Source organism: Marmota flaviventris, chromosome 16 (assembly GCF_047511675.1).
Source record: "Marmota flaviventris isolate mMarFla1 chromosome 16, mMarFla1.hap1, whole genome shotgun sequence".
Lineage (NCBI taxonomy): Eukaryota > Metazoa > Chordata > Mammalia > Rodentia > Sciuridae > Marmota > Marmota flaviventris.
The window spans coordinates 67,571,507-67,598,165 of record NC_092513.1 but is presented as its reverse complement, the minus strand read 5'-3'; the positions used below and the strand labels follow the sequence as shown (position 1 = coordinate 67,598,165).

The 26,659-nt window shown below is 52.8% G+C and overlaps 1 protein-coding gene across 2 annotated transcripts in view; it reads left to right on the top strand.

Moving 5' to 3' along the window:
• Window positions 1–26,659, top strand: part of Rab31 (RAB31, member RAS oncogene family) — a 93,149-nt gene that overhangs the window by 39,643 nt on the left and 26,847 nt on the right. For both annotated transcript variants that reach the window (XM_027920697.2, XM_027920698.3), the window contains exons 2-3: window positions 8,615–8,694; window positions 12,842–12,923. In XM_027920697.2, the coding sequence (XP_027776498.1) occupies window positions 8,615–8,694; window positions 12,842–12,923 (162 nt within the window). The remainder of the gene's footprint in view (window positions 1–8,614; window positions 8,695–12,841; window positions 12,924–26,659) is intronic.

Sequence of the window (26,659 nt, the reverse complement as noted above, 5' to 3'; positions counted from 1 at the left end):
TAAACTGAAGCTTCTGCGTGGCCTCACAGTTTGCACTTGGGGACACCTGCTCTCGGGAGGGGCCAGGAAACAGCTATTTTAAGAAAACGGAAACGAAGCAGCCATGGACTCGCCTCTTCCCCATCTGGAAACTGTCTTCCCTTGCCTTCTGTCACTTGCCGGGCAGGTGTGGGGAGGAGGGTGGTGACCAGAGGTCTTCCCAGGGGTGGGGACCCCCGAGAGAGATGAGCGTCCAGCACCTAGACCCTCTCACTCCTGGTGGCAGTGACTCTGGCTGTCCTAGGACGTTCCAGGGGGGTGTTCTTTGCGTCAGCAGGGTGGGGGTGTCACCCCGCTTTGGCGGTCAGCGCACTCTGCGACTGAAGGGTAATCTGCACCATCTGCCAGCCCTGGAGTGACGAGTCACAGTAAATTCACTGACAGCAGAAAGGGACAGTGCTGTTGACCACACACACACTTTAGGTCTTCTAAGCCAGGACAGTTTCTGTAGGGAGATGCTACCATGGAACCGTCTCTATTAGATAGTCACCCAAGTGTCCGAGAAGATGTGGGTGGAGTCCCAGCTTGGACATGTGCTTGGACAGGCTGCTCCAGGTTCCTCATTAAGATGGTCATGCCAAGGCCTGACCTGATGTGACCAGACATGTGAACAGCAGGCAAGTTCCCCCAAACCTTCTGCGGGACCACAGAGCCAGGCCCACAGAGGACCTAAAGGATGCAGTCATCAGACATGGATTTAAACGTGAGTGTTTATTAGATTCAAGGAAGTGAAAAACAGAGATTTCAAGAATTGGCAAGGACACGAAAATTATACAATGAATCAAATGCAAATTGCACAACTAAAAAATTATAATCAATATTGGGAAATTAGCATATGGCTTCCTCATCTGTCACCATGTGAGATTCATCTGTGGAAACTGGGGAGAGAGCTCAAAAGACCATCTCCAAACTCAGAAAGATGAAAAATAAAGACAGGAATACAATATGTATTTGGTCAGGTAAGAAAGCTTAACGCAGGCATGGTTGGCGTGCCACTGGGCAGAGGAGAGCGGTGAGCAGGAGCCGTGCGTGGGAGCTGGGGGCACTGTCCAGCCCACACCACCCAGGGGCACACTCATCACAAGCAAAACTGAGCAGACTATAGCTGTGCTCTTCCAATAAAGGCTCAGCTGGTGCCTGGAACCTTTGGTGTGGTCAGTAAATGTCCACTTTTCTCATTGTTGATATTACTGTTTTGCTCGTCCTGAAAGACTCGTGGCCTTGGCCTTGGCCATCCTGCTGGACACCACACCCATCAGGCCTTGGGTTCACCAAATGTCTCCCTCAGTCCTGGGGAGGGACTGAGGGAGACATTTGTCCTGAAGGCTGGGAGGTGGGTCCCCAGGAGCGGAGATCTTCCCTTTGCAACGAGTGGAGGTTTTCCTCTGCAGACAGTGTTGTGAGTGGGCTGCTGTGTTCAGCCACGGGCTGGGGAAATCACCATTATTTGTGGCATTGTTTCAATGGAGAAATGCATATTTGAGTTTCAAGTGATTCTCCAACAAATGCCCTTCTGGATCACAGCCACCGGCAGCCTGGCTGATGTGCTAGGGATAGCCTGAGAAAGCAGTCCTGTCACTGTCCCCCTAGACCCAATGTTGAGTCCTCTGCAGGTGGGTAAGGTCCTCCCTGCGGGAGTTGGGACCTGGTCTCTCTGTCCCCCGGCTGGTGGCTGACTGGCTGAATTCCTGTACAGGCGCCTTCTGAATCTCAACTCTGCTCTTACTGGTGACAGGGTCTTGGACAAGCCACATGACTTTTGGCCACAGTCTCCTGATGTAGGCGTGTGGACAGCGCCATTGGCCCTGCCCCTTGGGACGAGCTGCGGTGGGACCGGGGATTGCCTTGCTCCAGCAGGACTCCCTGTCTCTCCCACTTCTGCACCCCTGGGTTCTTAGGTGGCTTTAGATCTTCTCATGTGGCCTGGACAGCCCCAGTCTGCGCTCCTGCCTGTCTTTGGGTCACTCCTCTACACCCCAGCTTGTTAAGGCTCCCCGTGTCTTCAGAGTAGGTCTGGGGCGGCATGTCCCCTGTTGGGGGGACAGTAAGTGCAGTCTGTAGCCCAGACCCCACAGAACCCACCCTGCTGACCTTGAGTGCCACACATGTGAGCTCCAAGAGCTTCTGTGACGGCTCAAGCCCTGACCCACACCAGTGCAGCCACGTGAGCGAGTGGCCATGGCATTTCAGGGCCATACGGTGAGTCCCTTGGGGTTGTTAGTGGCATGGTCCCTGCAGTGTTTGAGTGGCTTTGCTCAGCCTCCCTGGGTCATGGTGTGAAGGCCAAGGTGTCCTCTGCCTGGGTGGGGCCTACTGGCACGGTGCCTGGGAAGGAGGCCCCTGGAGTGTGGCAACACCACCAGCCTGCTGCGGGCAGCAGCGGGTTCCGCTTCCTGCTGGCCTGGCGGGAGTCGCCGTGATGGCTAAACTGGGCCCTTTCCCTGCTCTGTGAGAGGCCCTCTCGGGTGAAGAGCGCTCTGACGCAGGGGAAATGCTCATACCACCACGATGTCATTCAGTGTCTAGTTCCCACGAAGGTGTCCAGGTGCCCGCGCCTCAGACCCCCTTGGAAAGGGAGGCCGAGGCCCAGAGTCAACTTGAGGCCAGGCTGGAGACCCAGGGAGTCCGTGGGTGGCTTTAGAGTGATGTTCAGCCTTTGGCCTCGAGTCCAGCCAAGTGACAGGGTGTGCCAGTCTGGGGACCTTGGCCTCCTGACTTGGGAGGGGAGGGGCCTTAGGGCTTTGCTGGGGGACGTACCCTGCCCTAGCCAGAGCTGTAAAGACGGGCTTTGCTGGTTGGTTGGTTCGGAGCCTCCGGGGCATTTCCGTGGCATCCCTGAGTGTCCTGAGTCTGCTTACTGCTCTGAGTGGACTGTGGAGAGACCAGGAGGTGTCATCGACTGGCCGAGGCCTGGATTGCTGGGCCCTGGGCCAGGAGGGTGAGCCCAGGACTTGGTCTCTCCCGCCTTCCTCCCAGGGGCCTGGCCAGGCATGGCACCCTGTCACCCTGTGTGTGAGGACATGTGAGGTGGCCGTGCCCAGGGCCCGTGTGCCTCAATGGCACCTTCACCCCTTCAGGGGGCTCCTGGGTGTTCATGGCTCCCCTCTTCAGGGGATCAGGGCCACTCACCACCCACAGTCTGGACTCTTTTCTCCTTATCCCCAGCTGCCACCTGGGGTCTCTCTAAACTTCCTGACTTTGCCCCTCATCAGCGCTGAAGACCTTTCCAAGTGTGTACACGCTGAGCTACCTGGATGACAGAATCAAAGAAATGGGGGAACTCAGAGACCCGTGCCCGCTGATTCTGAGACCAGTGAGGGGCGCCGGGACCCCAATGCTCCAGAAGGGAGCATGATACTTGGGCTGTCCCGCGGCGTAAGATGGCCCCCAACTTAGGACACGTTGGCTTGTGACTTTGCCCTGGTGTGAAAGTACCACGTACCCACTGCTGTTTACCTCAGTACAGCCTCCACCAGCTCACAGGAGACGTTCAGCCCTTTGTTATAAAACAGGCCCGTGTTAGGTGGCATTGCTAGTCAGCCCTCTGAGCACGTGGAGGTGGTTAGACCACCCTGCCGTGTTCGGGAGTCAGTTGTATTCCAGGCATTCTCCACTCTCAGCTTAGGAGGCTTATCAGGACACCCACCCCGTCGTAAGTCGAGAGACATCAATCAGTACACGATGGAGAAATCATATATTCTGCCTCTTTAACATTTTAGAAGGAATAAGATCAAAGTTTAGAAGATTATATGCTGTAATTCATCTCACACATAGTTAATTTTTAGGGCGGTGTCACTTCTTATTTTTATAAATTGTACTGCAGTGAATTTTGGGGAGGGATTCATTTTTTAATTTGGAGACAGGGTTTTGCCAAGTTGCCAAGGGTCTTGCTAAGTTGCTGAGGCTGGCCTCAAATTTGCGAGCCTCCTGCCTCAGGCTCCCGAGTTTGCTGGGATTACCGACGTGCGCCACTGGGCACAGCTACTGCAGTGATGTCATGCTGTTTCCCCTGATCCTCCTCCTTGTCTAGAGATGGAACCCAGATTTTTTTCTTTTCCTTACAGTGCTGGGAGTTGAACCCAAGGCCTCAGGCATGGGAGGCAAGTGCTCAGCACCGAGCTGATTTCCAGCTACTGATCATTTTCTTCCTTTAGCTGCATTCTTAGGAATGGAATTCCTGGACCTATAGGTCTTGTTAACATTTTATAATTTCCTTTGCATAAGAGGCATGTTGATTTATAGTATTATTAACAATGTACATTTCTTGCAAGCTTCCCACAGCACCTTGCCACTCATGAAGATCTCTACAGTGTCTGCAGAGCAGGGCATTTTGAGTTTGGAGTGCAAGGGTGTGTTGGAAGGTCAGGGTGGCCAGGGAGGATAGCAGTTGCTTCTAGGTGCCGCCTCCACCACCTCATACTGATTCCCTGTGGAGCTGCGGTGAAGAGATGTTGAGGACCTTTTTAGGTTCCGTGAGACGTGATGTGGAATTGACTAGTGATGTCTGCCGTGAGAGTAGGAGTCGGTCATGGTGAGATGTTTGCCGGAGTTGCCATTCTCTTCTGTTGTAGGAAAATCTAAGGCCATTGCAGCAATCCAGGGGTGAGGGGAGTGTTTGGCTTGGTTTTACAGGTTGGGATGCCTAGAGTAAGACATCAGCTAAAAGTTTGTGGTTCCTCATTTCATAATTATAGGTTTGCATGTGATTTCTAAATGGGACAGTTCAAATGGTGGAGATCCCCGACTCAGAATAAGCGGTTGTTCCCAGAGGGCTGCATTATGGAGGGACGTCATGTGAGAGGTCCCTTTCCCAGTAAGCTGATGGAACCAGCTGGCCTCAGGCACAGAGTGAAGTACGGATGGCGTGGCGGGGGGCCGTGTCACTGAACCTGAACCTTATTCCAGGTGGTGGACTCAGAACTGGCTTTATTCTAATTCCCTTTCATTACTGTCAAGATAACAGCAGTTGCATCTTGCGAACATGAGTGAGTAATTGGAGCTAAGCAAGGTGAAACTAGAAAGCAATGATGAAAGTAGTCCTGTGACCTCTAGGAACGACCTTTTATCTCTAAAGGAAATTCTGCCTTGGTGGGAGGTGGATTTAACTGGTAAGAGGCTTGAGAGGACGGGGCTGGAAACATTTGGTTCTGACTCCTGGCCAGGCTTGTGAGCTTGAGGAAGGCCCTCAGCCTCCTCCTTTGCAAAGCCATCGCAGAGGATGGCATGAGACGGGCCACCATAGCCTTGGTCTTACAAGACGGAAAAGTCACACATGCAAACACTTCCATCCGGCTAAGTCCACTAAACATACAGTCGCCTTTGGGGCTGGTGGGCCACCAGGACCCTGCCCTGTCTGCCTCTCTTCTTAGTGGACTGTCAGTTCTGCTTCCTGTTGCCATTCTGTTTCCATGTGAAGCGCTGTGACTCACGGGCCGGCTCTCCCTGTGTGACTCAGTCCAGCGAGGCTTCAGCAGGGAAAAGAAGCCCGGTGCTGGGGGAGCCTCCTGTTCTGCAGGCCTGGTGTGGGCAGGGCTTCCCCTGGTGGCCAGCTGGGGAACAGCAACTGTCCTGGAAGAAGGACACCAGGCAGGTCCCTGCCTGCAGCCACTTCCCCTGTCACAAAAGCACTGGCCAGAGAGGACCCTTTGGTGCTGTTCTTTGTAAGAAGATTTCTTTTACGGAGATAAACTAAAAATTCCCCTATCCCTTTGGTCCTGTGAACTCCTATAAGAAGGAGAAACACTGAGAGTTGAGTTGTTAAACAATCTGCTTTTCTAACTTTTCAGAAAAGCTGGCGTTTTGGCATGAGCCATGCAGAAGACGAGAAGAGAGTCGTGTAATTGTAATGTGGCTTTTTAGTTTTCACCAAGAAGGGCAGGTTGAGGGTGGACTTGCAGGCAGCTTCTTTGGGGCTGCTTTTGGGACTTGGGGCCAGTTGTTTGGAGCAGAGCCCTGGGGTAGCTGGGCTTCTCAGAGCAGCCTCTGTCAAAGCGTCAAAGCCTGGTGCACCCAGCACCATGAGAGCAGGGAGAGCTGCTGCCCAGAGCTTCAAGGAGGGGGTCTAGTGGCCATCCGGAGCGCAGTTTGTTGGCGCGGCAGCAGGTGGCTGGTGTGAGCTGAACAGCAGCAGCATGAGGGGTGAGGAGCTGGCTCCTGGGCCCTGGTGACTGAGTGGACTATAGTCCTGCCCCACCTCTGCTGGCACACACCCTGCTGGGCACCCAGCACTGTTCTGAGACCCTCCAAGGGAGGGTGCCCTGACCTTCCACCGTGGGATGTAGCCCGCTGTGGATGTGCAGCAGGTGGGCAAGAATAGGGGTGAACGAATGATGATGGACGGACGGAGGCGCCCTGAGAATCCCTGAACTGTGGTGGAGGGAAACAGAAATGAGCGTGGTCAGCTCGGCAGGGCCACTCCCCCCCACACACCCATGGCCATCTGTAGGAAGCAGTTGGCTTCCTGGAAGAGGCTGGCCCAAGGGTGTTTCCTGATCTTCAGGGCAGCAGGCGGCACCACCTTATCCATTTCTCAGGGGTGGACGAAGGAGGGCGAGGACACACTTATCCACAGGGGGGCTTAAAAGCCACGGAGATGGAAAGAACTAAGCTGTGTCTGAAGGCTGGAGAGGGAACAGAAGCCGGATTCCTATGAAGGCATCGGGTGGGATCTGTGAGCTGCTGCTGTCCACCCCTGAGCCCTGCGCACGGATCCCCACGCTGCAGAGGGAGAGCCTGGCTCTGTGCTGGGGGGACTCCCAGCAGGCAGCCCCCTCACGGGGACAGCTCTCTGACAGGATTGTCTGATGAGGGCGCCAGCCCAGGTCCCCCTGGCTTGCTGGAATGGTCCCCCAAACACAGGAGTGGGAGGGAACACAGAAGATTCAGGTTGCTGCTGGCATTTCATATATCAGTGTCTGAAGAAAAACACCTTTCCCTGAAGTTGCAGCATCGTCTCCTCAATCTTCTGACTTTGACACTTCCACCTTCAATGTAAGAGAACCAGGTGGCCATCTTTGCCCTTGTGGCTTATAGACCCGGAAAGGTCTCACAATCCTTTGAGATAAGAGCGGCCACCCAGCTCTCTGTCCAGTCTGAACCTGGCGTCCCCTGCCTCACTGCCTCAGCAGAGCAGTGCTTACCAACCAGGGCGTCTGCTTTGTTGACCTTGTTCCACTTTCTGGGCACTGTTCTGACTTTGTCTTCTAACTCCTTCGCCGTCCTTTTAATTTCGAGTGTCTTAACTTTTGATTTCTAAGAAGTTGCTCTTATTCTCAGATCTTTCAAGACAGCGTCCTGCTCTTTTGTTGGTGGGTATCAACGTCTGGGTTTTCTTAGTGTTTCTTTTAAAAAGATTAAAATGCATATTGAAAGCTCAATCTTGGGGCTTGTGGATGGTGCACACAGGGTCTTTTGTTGGGGGACCCCAATATCAGATTTGTGGGGCTTTTTGGTGTCACTGGCGGGAGACCTTCCTGGGCTCACATAATCAGGTGAATAGTGTGTGACCTCTGTGTTTGCTGTGCCCAAGTCCCCAAGCCCCAGGGTCCTGCAGGGGGACCCCCATTTCCTCTTGGATTGCAGGCTGTTCCCTGGCATGACCTGGACTGCATACCCAGCCTCCCTCCCTGTGGGCACCTGAGTGGCAGCTTCTTTCTCGGGCACCGATCATTCTCCTGGGTTTTATTGATGTCACTGGTCTGGGGTTGTCCCTAGTCCTAGCTCTCTGACCTTGTGAGTCTGACTCAGATTTCTTAGGCTGCCTTACAGTGGTTCAGGAGGGGACTGGAGACGAACACTGTGTATTTAATTTGCCATGTGTAACTGGACACCTGTCCCAGTCAGCTTTCAAGAATCGTTTAGCAGAGAAAGAGCTGAGTCGAGACCTTTCTAGAATTTAGTACAACTGGAGGCTACAATCCAGCCATCAGACTTGAGAGAGAAAGCATCAGACATGTAGAAATCAGCATTCAAGGTGTTACAGGGCGACTCCCGGGGAAGCAGATGGTGGCTTTTATTTTATCCCTTTCCTTCTTCCTCTCTTTTTAAAAAACTTTTTAAGTAGTAGATGGACACAATATCTTTACTTATTATTTTTATGGTGCTGAGGATCAAACCCAGTGCCTCACATGTGAGAGGCGGGCGCTCTGACACGAGCCCCAACCCAGACTGTCTTTCTTTCTTCCTTTCTTCTTTCTGCCTCCCTCCCTCCCTTTCTCTCTCTCTCTCTTCCTGTCCTCTTTCTTTCTTTCAAGACTCTGAACAAAACTAGTTGTTTCTACCAACACATCGTGTTGCCATACATCTTCTTTAGACCACTCCCCAAATTCCCACATTTCTAGCCTTCTTGTCTGTGAAATGCTCGTTGGAGGCTGACTGTGGCACATACGTGAGACACGGTCCTCACACTTGTTTTCACCCCATTTCTCTTCTTCCTGTGAGAGCAACACAATTGCACTATCAGGAAACACTGGTAAGAGGTGGAGGCAGTCGGCCCCTCCCCGGTCACAGGCTCGGCTGGCTGTGTCAGGTGGGCATTGACCCCTGGGTCCTCACCGCAGCCTCCCTTCTCTCCTAGGACACCGGTGTCGGGAAGTCGAGCATCGTGTGCCGGTTTGTGCAGGATCACTTCGACCACAACATCAGCCCCACCATCGGGTAAGTGCCCGTGGGTCCCCTTTCTCCTTGCTCCTTGGGGCTGTTCAGAGAGTCCGTCTCCCCGCAGCTGGGCCTCAGCAGGACCGTGGTGAACATCGCGCGGCAGTGTGGATTGCCTCGTCCGGCCTGACGTCCCTGCAGTGGTTTTTAGTTCTGCGCGCCCTCTCCTGGACTCCAGCAGCACGGTTCTGCACACCGCGCTGCCCACATTCCAGACAAGGGGGTCCGGGCCAGTTCCCGGCAGTTCTGTTTCTTTCACTGCTACACCTGGCACTGCCCGCAGCGGGTTCCCCACCCCCCGGGCAGATCTGACGCGGTTTCTGGCCCAGCGTGGAAAGGAGGCTGGCGGTAGCTCCTTTCCCAGGCTCCTTTCACCATCTCTTGGTCAAAGCAGTGCAGAGCCAGCCCAGGTTCAAGGGTGGGGAGTGTGCCCTCTCATGGTGGGACGAGCAACAGGTTCAAAGGCGTGGGAGGGGTGGGGAGGGTGTGGGCTGCTGGGCGTGAGTGGCACTTCTGCCGTGGGCACCGTTGAAGATGATATTTCATCTAGGAAATATGTTTTGCTGATTTGGGGTTTTAAAACATACGTTATATGGCTGGGTGCAGTGGTGCACACCTGGAATTCAGAGGCTCGGGAGGCAGAGGCAGGAAGAGTGCAAGTTCTAAGCCAGCCTCAGCAACTTAGAGAGGCCCTAAGCCACTTATCAAGACCCTGTCTCTAAATAAAATATAAAATGGGCTGGGGACGTGGCTCAGGAGTTAAGTGACCCCGGGTTCAATCCCAAGTACAAAAAGAAAACCCAAGAGAAATTATATGGAAACTCTGATTTCTGCTTGATTTTCCTATAAACCTAAAACTGCTCTAAAGATAAAGTATTAATTACTAATTATATGTCAGTCTTTAAAATTGTAATGCGTGTTATAAAAACATCCAGACTATACAGAAGCACATAAAATAAAATAAAAAGTGAAATCAAAGGATTTTATTTGCTCTCTAATTCCATATTTTGTGTTTGTGTGTGTGTTTTCAGTATTGGGGTGTTCTTCCACTGAGCTACTTCCCCAGCCCTTTTTATTTTGTTTCTTAGGTAGAGGCAGAGTTTTGCTAAGATGCTGAGGCTGGCCTCAAACTTGCCATCCTCCTGCCTCAGCCTCCTAAGCAGCTGAGATTACAGGCGTGAGCCACCATGCCTGTCTCTTCAATTTATATAACCAGTATTTAGTGCCCCAAGTGCATGCATGGTGAGTGTTTTCTTTGGGTCCAAAGGTCTTCAGATAGACAGACTGTACAAGTCAGGGTGTGTCTCACCACACCTGGGGCTGCAGCCCGCCCTCCCAGTCCACTCAGCAATTTCTGGTTCTTTTTAGCGGCTGCCTGTGCATTTCCTTCACAGAGCAGATTAAAGAATAGTTTTTCTGATTGTAGATATTCCTGTTCACCATAAAAACCCCCAAATTCATAGAAATAGAAATCGGTATATATGCAGTTATTTTTTTCTTTTCTTTCTTTCTTTTTCTTTTCTTTTTTTTTTGGGGTGGTGGTGCTGGGATTGAGCCCAGGGCCCCAGCGTTATAGGCAAACACTCTGCCACTGAGCGACACCCGGCCCTTTTTGTCTATTCTGAGAGGGCCTTGCTGAGTTGCCCAGGCTGGCCTCCACCCTGCCATCCTCCTCCTCAGCCCCACGTCCCTGAGGTGACATCCCCAGCTGGAGGCTGCATATGTCTTGAGCACTTTTTATGATGTCGCATTATCTTTAAGAACATGATGGAAACACTATTACGAAAGTATAGTGACTGAAAATGAGGAAAACCATGAATGACAACCGAGCTCACCCCTCGCCTGCCTCCCAGCAGCTCCCCGGACAGGGCTCCCTTGGCCTTCTGCCTCTTCCTCTGTGTGTTAGTGTATTTTTTTCCACTCATCATGACTTTGTGAATTTTATGCCATTGACTGATTTTTCAGTGACCTCATTGTTGAAGCATTTGTGGTTACATCTATGTATTATTCTTTAGGTTAAATTCAAAGCACTGGAATAACTTAGCCCAAGGGTCTGTGTTGAGGATGAGGCCGGCACTGCCAGGTGGTGTTTCAGGAAGGTGGTCCTCGCTTTTGCTGCAGCTTTAGGGATTATTTTTGGAATCCGCACGTATGATTTAGAATTCTGTTCTCTTCCTCTGAACTTCAACCTAAGCATCTGCTTGGCTCACGTCCTGTGGCAGCGCAGTAGTGGCCCCATGGCCTGGCTTCCCAGCATGGGACACACACTGTTTCTGGCGCTCCTGTCCTTCCTTGACTCGGTGACTTGGAGCCGGGCATCCAGAGCTGACCGTGCTGCGTGCATGGGTGGGTGCTCGCGCTGCGCACTGCGCCATTCCTCGTCACCAGTGTTTTGATCAGTATTGCTTTTGCCTGCTTTGCTCATTGCTAGGTCCTGCCTCGTCACTCAGTTCATGTCCCCGGCCCCAGTGCCTTCCGTGCAGCACCCCACCGGCCTCCCCAAGCCCAGAGCATTGAGGTGACCAGTTAAGGTGCACACTCCACCCAGGCGGGTCAGGGCGGGCGGCCAGATGGTGGAGTGCAGCCATCAGCCTGAGGGCTCTGGCCAGACAGGGCTGAGGGTAGTAAGGGGGAGACCCCCCGATTCTGTACCCCTGAAGACCCCTGTCCACATCTCCCAAGAATCAGAACGTAAGGAAGACACCATTATTATACCTTAAAAACTGATCCGATGCAACGTGATGCCTCCCATCTAGCTCAGACCTCAACTTCTCCAGTTGCTCTTAGTTCTATTTTTTATTCTCAGCAGTTCGGTGCAGCCCAGGGCCTGGTGCACTCTAGGCCAGCTCCCCCCACTGAGCTGTGCTCCAGCCCCTCTCCAGTTGCCCTTAAAATAGCTTTGAAAGCTTTCTCCCTAACCCCGGGCACAGCCAAGGTTCACAGCCGTGTTTGTTGTTTATCTCTTTCCTCCATCTAAACAGTCCCCTGCCCTCTGTTTGCCTGCTCTTCACAGCACCTGCTCACCTGAGGGTCCGGGCCAGCTCTCCTAGAGTCCACACACTCCACTTGCCTGATTGTTTTCTGTGTGATTAAATCCAGATTAAACACTTTTGGCCGGAGGTAGATGAGTGTTTGTCATTCCCTCACTTTGGGAAGATTCTTATGTCAGGTTGTCCCACTACTGGGGATGCTTGCTATTTGGGGTTGGGGGAGTACTGGAATCTAGGGGTGCTCTATCACTGAACTACCCACGCTCACCTTTTTATTTTTTGAGACAATGTCTTGTTAAGTTGCCAAGGCCAACCTCCAACTTGTGATCCTCTTTCCTCAGCCTCCCGAGTTGCTGGGGTGACGGGGGTGCACTATAGTGTCTGGCTGCTTGGTATTTTTTTTTAGATGGACCTTTATTTTATTTATTTGTATGTGGTGCTGAGAATCAAACCTAGTGCCTCACGCATGCCAGGCAAGTGCTCTACCACTGAGCCACAACCCCAGCCCTGCTTGGTATTTTTTGAATGAGAAGTTTTTTCTCACAGGAGTCAAGACTATTAAATATTGAATTTCTGCCCTTTCATAAGCACAAAGAAAACCCTTAAGAGAAAATGCACAAAGAAGAAAATACCAAGTGTTTCATGATCTTCTGAGACTTTAAAATCCGCCCCCCCCCCACCTTTTTTAACAGAGAAAACAAAAGTTTTGCAGCTGCTCATCTTTCCTCTACACTGTGCGGGCAGGCTGGGGCTTACCTGGGGCCTGGCTGGCTGCAGCTGGCTTTGGGAGCGGATCAGTGGGGCCAGTATGCAGGACAACTTTCTTTTTGTGTCCTGTTCTGTCAAAGCCCCAAAGTACCAAAACACAAGCTTCCTTTTTACTCTTGTTGTAAGAGTCAGTGCTGAGCCCCTAAGGTCATGTGTACGCCCCTCCCTGAAAGCTGGCTGTTGTCTTGGAGCAGTTGGAGCTGCTCTTTAAAGTCTGGGAGAGCATCGGTGTTGTGGTTCGGAAACGTGCTTGCTCTCCTGCACAGTGCGAAACCTCTTCCTCCAACCTGTGCACCCGCTGTACACTCCGAGTACCGGTGCTCTTTCCCTGCTGAGGCTTAACAAGAACTGCTGGCCCAAGTAACATGGGGTGTCCACTCTCTCTCCAGGGCGTCCTTCATGACCAAAACTGTGCCTTGTGGAAATGAGCTTCACAAGTTCCTCATCTGGGACACTGCTGGTCAGGAACGGGTGAGTGTCGCCAGGTGGCTTTCTGGGGAACCCGGGAGGGCTTCCAAGGGTCCCTGAGCGGACAAGGCTCTCGATTGCCAATCACAGAAGCCAGGCTCCGGGGGACTCAGGCAAAGGGAACGCTTCTCCGCTGTGTGCGCTCCCAGCGGGCACTCAGGGCGAGGCAGGGGTGCTCAGAGGGGCCATCTGTCACGACGCCTGCTGCCTCTGCTGCTGTCGTTTTTAGACAGCCCCTCCTGGCTCCTTTCCACGCTCCAGACCTGTGTCGCCCACCTTAGGCACCCCGCAGGAGAGCCTCTCTGCCCAGAGCACCTGCACGGCACCTGCAGGTCCCAGGGACTGGGCTGGGGTCCCTGCTCACCCCTTCAGCAGGAGGAGAAAGGGGCACACCTCCTCTCCCGCATTCCGCATTCCAAGCCCTCCTGGCAGGGCTGGGTGATGACAGGACCCTGGAAGCTCTGCTGTCCCAGTTGCTGGAAGTCAGGTGGCTTTGTTTCCAGGGGAAAGCCGGGTCGTCTTACTGGAAAGTGGGAGAACAGATGCTCGGCTCCCAGAAGGAGCGGCCGACTTGTTACGTGTTCTTAATTCTCCTTATTTGCTGAAAACATGAATGGAGAAGATCACATGTTGAAGAAACACACGCCCTTAGTATTTTCAAAATGGAACTAACACCAGCAGAGGGTGGCTTTGCAGTGACCGTAGTACATGTCACCAAAGCCGAAAGGGGGGGCTGGATGCGCAAGGCAGAGCCGGCCAGGACCTCCGCTCCCCTGAGCCTTCACCCGATGGAGACTTCTGTCAGAGCCCACAGCTCCTGGGTGAGTTGGTCACACTTTATCTTATCTGACCCGAGGTCACTTGTCCCCTCCCTTTCCACGCACTTCCTGCCCATCTTCTCCAGAGCCCTGGGGTCGGACAGTGATCTGGTAAACTCGCTTCATGGTCGTGCTCACTGTTTCACTCTCCCAAAAGGACTGGGGTTCATGAGGATGCCCGATTTTCTACTCTATGTTAATCATGTTAGTTTATATAATTTTCATTTTATACTAGCCCCCTTTTTAAAACTGATGTTCCGAATTTGTGTGTTAAGGCATATGAAAGAAGTGGGGTTTTTTTTTTGTTTTTTGTTTTTTAAAGGATGAGTCTTCTGGCCTAAAACCCTAACCTCATTAGACAGTTTTCTCCTTTTGCTCCTAAATTGAGGGCACAGACTTGCAGACCTGAAGCCAGAGCCTGCTTCCCTTTTTTAACTCTGCCACTTCCCGGTCCCCTCTAACTCATCACTGACCGGGGGTCCTTCTGCTCTGCCAATGCCCAGGTCCCCTCTAACTTTGTGGGTATCTGGTGTGCTGACTGCTGAAGCAGGTGCCAGATTCAAAGAAGAGGCGACTTAGGAATCTCTCTTCTTCACATAGCCTGTGTGTTTCTGGTAGTTGACTTACTAGTTTTTAGTTTGTTTATTTATTTTTAAATATTTTTTTTAGTTGTTGATGGACCTTTTTATTTTCTTTATTTGTATGTGGTGCTGAGAATCGAACCCAGTGCCTCACACGTGCCAGGCAAGCGCTCTACCACTGAGCCACAACCCAGCCTGCTAGTTTTTTTGTTTTGTTTCTATGGATTGTTGTATAAACTTAAGCAGAAGGATTTTTTTGCTCCTCTTATTACTTTTGGCCACAAAATAGTTGCTTTTACAACTGCCTTTGCAGAGCATTTTAAGTTGATTTTAGAAGCAGCTGGCTTAGTATTGGCAGTATTGCTGCTTCTGCTACTGGCTGAGGCTGCTGGTGACTTCTGTGTCCCCACAGGCTGGAGTGAGCCTTGTGTGCACTCACATAAACACTAGGAGGATGTGCTTCTGTCCCCTTTACAGGTGAGGTCATCGAGGCCCAGAGAGGTTAACTAACTTGCCCATGGCTGCCCTGCTAATAAGGCGTAAAGCTAAAATTTGAGTCCCAGCAGTCTGAGACCTGGAGCGTTATGATTTTGTTTTGATATAAAAACCACACAAAAGCCATATGTTTGAAAGTAAAATTATCCAAACTCCCACCACCCAGATAGTTCCAACATTGGCATTAGATGATCATTTTTCATCTGCTTCTCTCCCTGTTGATGATTTTTATCAGTGAAATCATGGTTCTTTGTAGTGTGCTGTTCTCATTTGAATATATAGTGCCACCAAGGAGAGATTTCTAAGCAGTGTGTGACATCTATTCTAATACACCATTCAAAGCCTTGACAGCGTTTGATGAAACTTGGTATTTTGTTGAAATTTTCAGTTGATCATATTTCTCATGATCGTAATTGCTGCTTTCCCTCACTTTGGCTGTCGGCTGTAGACGTCTGTGACTCTATTAATATATTGAAGCTTCGTTTTCCTTTTCCAGTGCTGGGAGCACACTCAGGGCCTTGGGCGAGATCAGCAAGTGTCCTGCCACTGAGCTGCACCCCAGCCTGCATCCATAATCTTAAAAACGATATTTTTGTAGGTCTGGGGTCCACGGCAGGACGTTCTTCCTTGGTGCTTCTGGGAACAGGATTTAATTGGGGTGACGATTCCAGGTGAACGCCTTCAGGGTCCAGTTTTGTGGACAGCGTGAGCAATGTCTGGAGGCCTGTGGTCACCTGGTCTGTGCAGCCCTTGGAGGCCAGCCTAGTTCCCATGGGGCTGCAGGTCCTCTCCTCCCTGATGGAGTCTCGCAGCTGCAGGGATGTCTGCCTTCAGGGGTTTGGGCAGCCCTGCGCTGGCTCTAACTGCCCCAGTATTGGCCTTGCCTAAATCTGAGCTAAAAATAAAGCCCGTGTCTGCGGTGGCCATGGCCAGGCGTCCCGCCTCCGTGATTACTGGAGCCAGCCGACTTGACCATCTTCTATTCTCTTTGTACAAATCTGCTACTTCCCTCCCTGATTTCACAATTTCAAACCACAGTGTCCAGGTTTATGGCGTGACTGTGTCGAGGCAGCTTTCTGGGCCCTTGGAGGGACCAGCCCCACCCAGAGCCTCCCAGGAGTTAGGGACCGGCCAGTGCTGAGGAGTGGAGGTGCGGCCCCAGCTCTGCCTGCCACATGTCGAGGAGAGGGCCCACTCACCGCCCAGTCCTGGTTCTCCTTTGGCTGGGCACAGACTTATGCATTCTGGAAAAATCATTTTTCCCTCTGAGCGCTGCAAATGTCAAAGGATCCTCCTCCTTCCCTTTGTATAAGAGGCAGTGCGACCTCCACACGCTGCCCAGATGGTGTTCTCTTCATCCAGCGGAGCTCGGGCTTTGGCCTCCTTCCTGCAGGGTGGGAGGAGAGGCGTGGCCATCTCCTGGAGGAGTCTTTAAAAGTCGGTATTGAATCCAGCTAGTTAGCAGCCGAACATTTTCAACATTTGCGCATTCAGGGTGGTTCCCAGGAGGGCAGGGAGAGTGGAGGGTGCCTCTGGGTCCCTGTAGAGGCCTCTGCAGGCTTTGGAAGGCTATTACCTTATGCATGTGGGGAGATTTTTTAATAGCACGCCCCCCTCTCTACATAGGAAGCTCTAACAAAGAAGGATGTTTGGAGGAAGCTGGACGGGAAAGAATGGCTTGGTGACACAGGAGGAGCCTCAGTGCCCCACCCTGTGTGCAGGAGCCACACCTGAGTGGTCCCTGGGGCACAGAGGGACGCATCTGCCAGCCCGCCCTCTGGTGCCCATTGGCAGGATCTGTGATGGGGCCGTGACATCTCAGCCCCATCCAGCCCTGTGAACGTCCCTCCTAGGTTTTCCACTTAGGCTGGAGGATCATGTCTTCACTTATGTTTTAGTCAGCATTTCTGATGCTGTGGGTTTTTTTCTGAGGCTCACAGTTTTGGAGGTCTCCACTTCTTAGGGCTCAGGGTGAGGCGGAACATCGTGGTAGGAGAGGATGGCGGAGGAAAGCAGCTCACATCACGGTGACCAGGAGGCAGAGAGAGAGAGAGACTCCACTCTCCAGATACAAAATATATACCCACAGCCAGGCCCCCAATTCCCACCTCCGCCAGCCACACCCACCTGCCTCCAGTCACCACTCGGGTATGGAGAGGACATTATGTCATTTGCTACTGTTATCTTTTTTCAGTATGTAAAAAAACTTGCTAGAACATACATACGAAAGAAAGACTAAGGGATAACAAATTGAATGGTGCCCTGTGGGCCTGAGCAAGCTGCCTTTATCCAGTACAGCCGAGTGACTGGAAATTCCAAGTGCAATCTTAAACACATGAGACTTTAGGGTGCAGAATATCATGATTAATCCTGAAAGTTGGCCCATAGTTATTACATGTGTGTGAGGTCTTTTTTTGTTTTAATCTTTTAATTTTGAAGTAATCACACTTAACAGAAAATTTGCAAAAACAACATGGGGGCTCAGGGGCTGCAGGCCCTGCTTCTCCCGTGGCTGTGCATGACAGGGGCCTGCTGTTCACTCAGGGCTGGGAGGAGGCAGCGCCCCGGGTGGGCGTCTAGAAGAAGCAGATGTACTGTGGCTCTGGGTCTCTCCACTTCCTGGGACCCCTCCTGGCCTGGTTGAGGCTCACTGGGAGCTCTGGCCTTGGGGCTTTCCGTCCTCTTCCTCTGGTTCACCTTGGGTGCAGCAGACCCTGCCCTCACTCATGTTTTCTGGATAATCCATTCCTGGAGGGTTAGCGGTTGGGAATCTCGTTATCCAAGATGTGCTCTCGTCCACATTTTTTCTGCGTTGACTGCTGGTTTGCGTGCCCCAGGCTGCGCCTTCCAGGAAACTGAGGCAGCACATACATCCTCCTTCAAACCCCGATTCTTATGGCCAACTCAGAAAATTTCAGACATGTCATTCACAGTGACAGGCATGAGTTTATTGAAGGGACAGGACAAGGGAAAGGAGAGTGTGGGTCCTCTCAGAGAGAAGGTCAGTGTGTCCCTCCTGCACTCTAGTTTTATTGGGATCCTAGAGAGGTTTCCAGACACTCCTGTCCAGGTCCACCTCTTGATTTGTGACTGACAGCAGGATGACATCAGACTTTCAAGTCCCCACTGCAATGACAACTCTAGATCACTTTGACCCATGTTGTCAGGTTCTAATTGGAATCTGTTCTTAACAGATTTTATGCTTGGGAGGAATTTTCCTTATCTCCCTGAGTTTTAGGATCTGGTCCGTGAAGGGGTCACAAAAGTCCCCCTTCAGTGTGACTTGGGTTCCTCTTATCAACACTATTTCAGGCCTGCATTTCTCCTGCAGACAACAGGTAGTTGGCTGAGGAATGTGACATACCCTGTCCACTCAGGCCAGGCAGGGCTGCAGGTGAATTTCTTCTTGGAGAAGACAGCGTGTGGGGGCAGGGCGGTGGGCCAGGGCATAGAATGTTGCCTTAACCTCTGTTCGCTCTGCTCGGGTCTGTCCATCTGTCCGCTATCAGGTGGAGCACCACCCGCCTCTTCTTTTTTTAAAAAGAATCTTCATTGAGATGTGACGCACGTGCCATTCACTTCCCGCACTTGGCCTGTGCAGTCCAGGGGTTCTGGGGTAACCAGCACTGCACAGTCAGCTTTGGAGCCCTCCAGTCCCCAGGAGGAAACCCCATCAGCAGTCACTCCCACCTTCCTGCAAATGCCCCAGCCCTTCGAGGAGGGGGTTCCTTTTCCTTTTTGTGGTGCTGGGATGGAACATAGAGCTGGTCATGTGCAAAGCCCACTCTGCTGCACCCCGGGCCCTGGGCTGCTGTCTAGATGGGTCATGCAAGTGGGACCAGGATCTGTGTGCCTGTGATGAGTCCCTCCTCTGCCACAGCTGTGCAGAATTCTCCTCGTTTGCTGGCCAGCTCCCCTTGGTGGTGGAGGAATAGGGACGTTGTGCAAGGATCGGGGGAGCGTCCCTCACCCAGAGCACCTGAAGTCAGAAGGTTCCCGATCTGGGTTTTAAAAACCTTGGGATATTTGAATACACGTAGTGAGGTACCTGGGGGACAGGACTGCTGTCTAACACAGAGCTCGCTGATGTCAGGTGCACACCGCTCACATGGTCTGAAGGTAATTTGTGCCGTCTCTTTAGTGCCCCTGTGTTTGGCCTTGTGTGAGGTCAGGTGTGGAGCTGTCCACCTGTGGGGTCAGGTTCATACTCAGGTCTCAGATTCTGCACCATTTGGGGTGCTGGCTTCTGGGTGAAGATTCACCTGTAGCACACTTACAAATCTGCTGTGGGAGTGGACCTGGGTGGCCTCCACTTCTGATAGCAGGATGACATCAGACTTCCAAGTCCCCACTGCAATGACAACTCTAGGTCACGTTGGCCCATGCTGTGAGGTTCTAATTGGAATCTGTTCTTACAGATTTTATGCTTGGGAGGAATTTTCCTTATCTCCCTGAGTTTCAGGATCTGGTGTGGAGTGGCGCTGGAATGTTCTGTGCAGTTTCGTGCAGGTGTGTTTCGGGTCTCCCGGGCATACGTGTTCAGGAGGGGAGCTGACCAGGCATACGTGTTCAGGAGGGGAGCTGACCAGGCATACGTGTTCAGGAAAGGAGCTGACCTGATGGGTCCTGTGTGAGCTCTGGGGTTGGCAGTCAGAGGAACGGCCCAGTGGTTTCCCGAAGCACCTTCCTGCCCTGTGTCCCGGGTGCGCAGTCTCGGTCTCCATGCTCTCCCAGTGCTGCCTGCGCCCGTCCTGGGTCTGAAGGCAAGTCCTGCCTTCTCTTCCAAAAGTGTCACAGCCCAGCTCTTTCTGCCCTGTGATCCATTTAGAGTTGATTTTTGTGTCTCTGGTATGGAAAGGACCCCTCTTTGCTCCATTGTCCCAGTGTGATTTGTTATAACGACTGTCTTTGCTCAGTTAGTTGTCCTGGCATCTTTGCTGGAAATCAGCTGACCATTTCTGAGCTTCATGTTGGTGGTCTGGGCGGGCGGCACCACGTTGTCCTGCCTGTCATTTGTGGCTTTGTGTTTAGCTTTGAGCTTGGGAAGCTTGGTTCTTTCTCCAGCTAGTTTTGGCCACTCTGGGCCCTTACATTTCCACATGAATTTTTATATCAGCCTGTATATAAATTTACAAAGAAAAAATCAACTGGAATTTGGATAGGGATTGTATTCAGTCTATAGAAGACTTTGGAGTTACCTGGTCCCCAACGTAGAAGTGCTCATTTACACTTTAAGTGATAAGCCAAGTTGTCTTTCATCTCTTTAGAAATAACTCAAAGATTGGAAATGGAACATGATCTCAGAGGAAAAGGTCTGAATAAAGAATTAAATCTTTTGTCTGTTTAAATGTGTTCCCCATAGTAAACTCACATAGAACCATAAACAAGATTAGTTTGTGAGGTTATCATTTAAAATTTAGCAGACCATCTTAAAATTTATGATATTTGACAAGTTGCATTTTAAAAGGATTATTTTCACTGGTTTCATTTTTTCAGCAATATATTCTAAACCAGGACGGGGCCTTGTTAAGTGGTGCTTCGTGCTTAAGAGCATGTGACCTGGCTCCCTGAGCAGAGGTGCCCTCTGACCTAGTTCCTGTGCCCTCCTCTTAGCTGGGAGGTGTCCCAAGCATCATGGAAAAGCACAGATGAGCACGTGATAAGCCCCTGGAGTTGCACCCCAGCCGTGTAGTGTAGACTTTTTAAAAAATTTTGGTGTTGGGAATGGAACCCAGGGTCTCATGCACGCACCAGCCTGCTGCCCACCAGCCCTCACCTTTGACCTTCCATACCAGGTAGAGAGGGCCATCCCTGCCTCCTCCAGGAGCTGAGGATTTCATGGAAGCACTCAGGAATTTGGGCGCCCTGTGCTCTTGGCCAGACTTCTTGTTCCCCTTCTGTTTGTCCCCCTGTCTGCCTGCCGTCCTTGGAAAGACCAGCTGAAGGGCACTGCCTCAGAGCTCCAGGACTGCTCTCCACCCAGCTGTGGTGAAAGGCAGGGTCTGGGGGCACCCGGAGAAGGCGTAGGCCCCAGAGGGCACCTGCCTTGGGCCAAGTTCACGCTCTCCAGACATCAAAGGAAACTCCTGGGCCCTCCTTCTGCCTTTGTTCAGAGTGCTGGAATCTGCCCTCCAGACAGTGGCTCACTGTTCATAGGCATGGCCAGAGTCGGAGGAAAAATTGGCCTTGGGAAGCTCTTGAAGAGTGGAGCTCTCAGGAGCCCAGAGTGAGCTCTGTGCTACCTGCTCTGCTGGCTCTGCAGCAGGACGGCCCAGCTGGACACCAGCAGCTGACGCTGCCCCAGGGTCCTGCCCCCAGCCTGCTGTGTGGAGGCGCCCCTCCCCTACTGCAGCCCCCAGGCTGTTCCGTGGGACCTTTTAATCTTCCTCATCATGGCTGGGTGCCCTGCATTGCTGCCACAGTGAGGGCCACAACTCAGAGCTTCGAACGTTAGACTCACGGTCTTCCCCCTTGGAAGGTGTGAACTCCAAAGTGGCAATCACTGGGCTGAAGCCAAAGTGACCCAGGGCTCTGTGGTCCTTCCTGGAGGCATGAGGAAGAGCCTCCCTTGCCTTTTATTTATTCACTTTTCTCTTTTTGTGGTACTGGGGACTGAACCCAAGGTGCTCTACCACTGAGCCTCATCCCAGCCATTTTTATTGCACTTTAAGACCCCGTCTTGCTGTAGTGCCATATTCGTGGGACCCCAGTAGACCTCCAGGAGCCAAATCCGATGCAAACACACAAGAGTCTTTATTGCAAGCTCGAGCCTGGATCCACAACCGTTCCCGACGCAACGGTCTCAGGGAGTGAGTTCTTTGTTCAGTGAGATTTTATAGGTTTTGGGGGGATACTCTGTGTGTCACAAAATCACACAGCAAATCGTTCCATACCACAGGAAAATCAAACAACAACTCTTAACATTGATTAGCACATTCACTGGTGGGAACAAGTTGGGTAAGGTGATTGGTTAGTACAAGAGGGGGATTCGTTTGAACTGATTGGTTTAGGCCACGAGGGGTGTACGTGCTGAACTACATGGTTTCCCAACATGTTATCAACCACCATAAACTACTGGGGGGTCATCTGGCATCCCAGGTTTTTTCCCTGTCTCATGCTGATTGGTGGCTGCTAGGGGGTTGCTATGGGTCCCCACCTAGCCTGACTGAGTCAGGGACACCTGGCGCCACACACCTCTCCTGTTATTTGTAGATAAACAACTCAGCAGGGTGGGTATGTGCATGTGTGTAGGAAGGCTCTGTAGGTTTTCCCAAGGAGAAGGGTCATGCCCACTTCCTTGGACAGGCTTTGCTCTGAGGTAGAGGCTGGTTTCTCAAAAATGGAGTCACATCAGTTTCTCTTTGCTAAGTGGCCGAGGCCCTGGGACTGCAGATTGGTGCCGCGGTGCCCGCCCTTCCTTGCCTCTTGTGGAGACCCCTGCATGGCTTGGCTGGAGCCGCCCTGTCCATCTCCAGAACCAGCAGAGCAGCAGTCTCTGACTCACTGCCTCCACCGATGACCTCTGATCACACGGGGCCACCCAGATAATCCAAGGTCATCTCCCCACCTGAACGTCGGCGGACTGGCAACCTTAGTTCCCTCTTGCCTCAAACAGGACACTGCGCAGGCTCTGGGAACTGGGGAGGGGCATCCTTGAGGCCACTGTGACCCTGCCACGCTCCTGGGTCCCCAGGGCCTGCTGGCACATACCACGTGTTCAGTGATGCACTAAGTATGTCTCTGTTTCATCAGTTTAAGCAACATTTCCTTTCAGAGAAGCAACACGGGAGTGGGAGAAGCCTGCAGCTTGGAGCCAAAAGACCTGTGTTCAGGTCCAGTTTTGCCCTTTAGGAGCTGTGGGGCGACAGCTCACATGACCACGCTGAGCCTAAGTCTGTCTTCTCTGCTTGCTGTCCCTGGGCCATTGAGTCACAGCACACAGTTCAGTCTTTAGGTATCTGTGGAGTCCTGCTGTGGGCCAGAGGAGGGCTCAGGCAGGTGTTCCTAGGGTGGGGCCACTGAGACGGTGGGAACTGTGAGGGAGTGGCCCTGGGGGTGTTCAGGGGCAGGTCAGGCCTGGGTGGCTGTGTGTTCCAGGAGCAGGAGGAGCCCAGGAGCGGGTCTTGGACACCGGCGTGGGGGAGCTCGGTCTGCACTGGGTAAATCAGAAGGGTTTGGAAGGAGGAAGTGACACAGTCTGACTTCCAGAGGGGAAAACGGACTCTGGTGTTGAGATCCACAAGACACCAGGTGTTTGCTTCAGAGCCTCCTGGGGCTGTGGCCTGTGGGGTGGGAGCCGAGGAGGGGCAGCAAGGAAGCCAGCAGCTGTGGTGGTGATGACCTTGAAGGTGGGGACGAGAACATGAAGTTCTTTATACACTGTTCTTGTCTTGGGTTTTTTTGGAAACTTCCACAACAAGAAGTTGAAGATAAATACATTCTGTGGAAACAAATATCACAATCCAGCTGCTCAAATCAGGATCCCTCTGGCCGCTGTGGTCAGCTTAGAGGCCACTGCACTGTCCAGATGCCCAGCACCCAGTCAAGGAAGGTCACCCTGCTTGGAGAGGAGGCAGTGGCAGGGACAGGGCCCCCGGGGCAGGTCTAAGGCTGTTGGGGGACCCAGACCCCGCTCTTGTATGGCATCTGTGTGATCAGGTCACGGGGGGACTCTCTGGGGCTGTGCAGATGGGCTGCTCTGGCCCACCGTCTGTGCCTGAGCCCAGGAGAGCCCCGGATCCGCCTTTTCCTCCCGCCGTGCCTGCTGCGTCCTGTCTAAGGCTGGCCTGCTGTTGCGCCCTGCAGGGCATTGCCTTGGACAGGGTGTAAGACCCCAGAGACAGCCGAGCGGGGAGAACAGGAAGAGAGGCAGTGACCACCTTCCTCCAATGCCGGTGCCCACACCAGGTCATTTTTTTGCAGATGCCTGGGTCAGCGGCTGCCTGTGACATGACAACTAGGAAGGTGGGGCCGCCCTCTGGACTTTAGGAAATTCCTGTTGCCCACAGACAGCTCATAGCTGAGGCTCACTGTCCTGGGGGCGGTGGTTTCATGGGTGGCCTTTTAGACTGATCCACGCCCTCTCCCAGGCCCTGACTCATGGAGAGAAGTCTGTTTCCTGCTAAGAAGGTTCACCCTGCACCTGCAGAAAGGAGGCCTGGGCTCCTAGGTCACCCTAACCCAGTTCTTCCTGGGACTTCACCTCTACCTGGGACCCCTGCTGTAAGAAGCTCTGACCCCAGTGATTAGGAAAGAAAGAGAAGTCTTGTCATTGCGCGAGTCAGAGTCACGTGCTGAATACTTTCTCGAGCAATTCAGACACAGCAGAGCCAGGAGCGCTGCCCTCTGAGGTCCCCAGCAGGAGCTGCTGCAGGAGCTCAGCCTCTGTCTCCTGCGGTTCCCCTCATTCCCCTCGCTGTCCTTAGGTCCTTAGTGGCCTGTCTGGATGGTGCTCTGCTTCCTCGTGAGAGGGTGTTGTGAGGGAAGGAAGACACCCTGGGGATGTGTTTCCATTCTTTTGCTAACGCCGCCAGAATGTCAGGAATCTTCTCTCCTGCTTCCTTCTCTGAATTCCCCAGCTCTGTGGCTTCAGGACACAGGCCTTGGGGGACAGTGTCTGGAGACTGGGTGGGCCTATGATTGAGTGGCTCCTGAGGCAGACCCCCATGCTGTCATGGTCACAGACCAGTGCTGCCCACCCCCTGGACATCCTTCTGTGAACCCCTCTTGCATTCCAGCCTGGGTGCTCTGCTGGGCTCCTTCTTCTCCAGGAGGCAGAGCCCAGCACAAGCTGCGCCTTGGAAATGTAGTGGTCATCCACCACCGCGCACTCCTGACCACAGGAGCATGCTGCCATGAGATTTCTGATGCCACCAACCTGCACTGAAGGGTTCTTGCCTCAAGTGGACAGGGTGGTCTGAGGGTTAGGGGGTCTACTGAGTCACGTGTGCACCATTGCAGCTGAGCCCTGTGTGTGCGCATGTGTGTGCGTGCGTGTGTGTGCACGCGCGCGCACATGCAGGCGGGTGTGGGACAGGAAGAAGTGAGTGTGTTGCAAGTGCTGCAGTCGGAAGAGCAACGCTGGGCAGCTGGCTTCGCCCAGAGCCCCTGGTCCCTGTGCGATGAGCGAGCATTGTCACAGAGCTGGAAGAACCAGGCTGTCATTGCTGACCCCATTTCCATTTGACAAGATTTGAAAACCAAGACAGAGCCAGGCCAGGCCTGGGACTGTCTCAGAGCCCCCTTCCTGTCAGGCCGTGCTCTAAGGTGGCTCTAAGCGCTGCAGGTTCCTGGGTGTTGATGTAGACAACCTGAAACAAGGCTTAGGAGGTGCTGGGAACTCAAGACCAAGAGGGACAGGTGCCTTCACGGCAGGCTGGGCTGCCCCTTATGTGCCCATGGTTCCCCGTGCACCTCCGGGGCAGCAGCACTATGTCTTGTGTCTCTCAAACCCATTTGCCAAGAAACCTTTTCCCCAAAAAGCGCCTGAAGGCCTCAATGCCCATAGGGGACGCTGGGAGTCACTGAATGATGCCATCTCACCCACATGCTATCGAGTGTTCTTCTGGAACCTGGGTTTGATGGTTCTCTGGCGTCCCGTGCTGTGGTCCACTAGAACCACATTCCCACTCCTAGTGGCCAGGCCTTGAGGTTGGCAAGGAGAGTGAGTCATGGTGCCCTTGTGAGGGCTCTGTGTCCTCGAGAGGCCCAGCGCTGAGTCAGTGTGTGGACGCTTATGAGGCCACGCCCATCTGTCCTCTGCCCTGCTGGAAGTGGGTCTGGAGTGCCCCAAAGGCCCTGTGTGGGAGGCTGGGTCCCCAGGGTGGTGCTCTGGGGAGGAGGTGGGGCTTTGCGGGAGGCCTTTCAGGTTGTTAGGGACATGCCCTTGGTGGGGAGACAGGCCCTGGTCCCCCACTTTTCCTGTCTGTTGCTGCCTGGCTCACGGTAAGTGGAGCTTCGCCATTATGTGCTGCCCAGAGCCTCGGGGTGACCCCCCAACGGACTGACGCTGCCCGGATGCACACCAGAATAAGCCTGTTGTCTTCCTGAGTTGGTCACGGCAGGCATTTCATGACAGTGATGCAGAGCTGACACATATCCCCCGGTAAGCACTGTCCAGGGAGCTGGAGTGCTTGACTCCCCCTCTTACAGAGGGATACCCCGGGCAGACCCCTTCCTCCGTATGCTGGACAGCTGTGGTTAAGAGCCACTGAGGACGTGGACATCTGCTCTTTTGAAGGCGAGCATTACCTTTCACAATTCCCGGGCTGCTTCTAAACAATTAAATGGGCCACAAAGTGACCTGAGCCCTGGAGTCTGGTCTCACAGGTGTGTCGTTGGTAACTGGGGAAGAAGGGCTTTTGAACTGACATCTATTGGGCTGATTCTCCAACATCCTTTCCGTGAGATTTTAAAACAGAGCTTTGTCAGCCTCCTGGGATCCTGACCTTCATTTCTAGCCGAGTCTTTCTGCCAGCGTCCCCTGGGTCCTAGTCCTGACCCTGCGGAAGTCACGTGGCGTCGTGGGGCGTTCGGAGGCTGACGGTGGCGCATCTGCTTTATGTATGTGGAAAGTGTGTGCTAGGAGTGAGTCATCGTTTTGTCCCCCACAAACATTACCCTTGGTCAGTGCATTATTGACTTCTGGAAGTGAGATGGGAACTTCTAACTCATTAAAACCCCTACGTCCCCGGCAATAAAGCCCTCTAAGTGACTGAGCCAGCAGATTTATTTCAAAGTGATTCCGTTTGGAGGAAGGAAGGAATGAGTAATGCCTCCTTTGCCACCGTCTCTTCAATCATTCATGAGGCCTGCACCCCGCCCACTCGAGGAGGCCTGGGTGGAA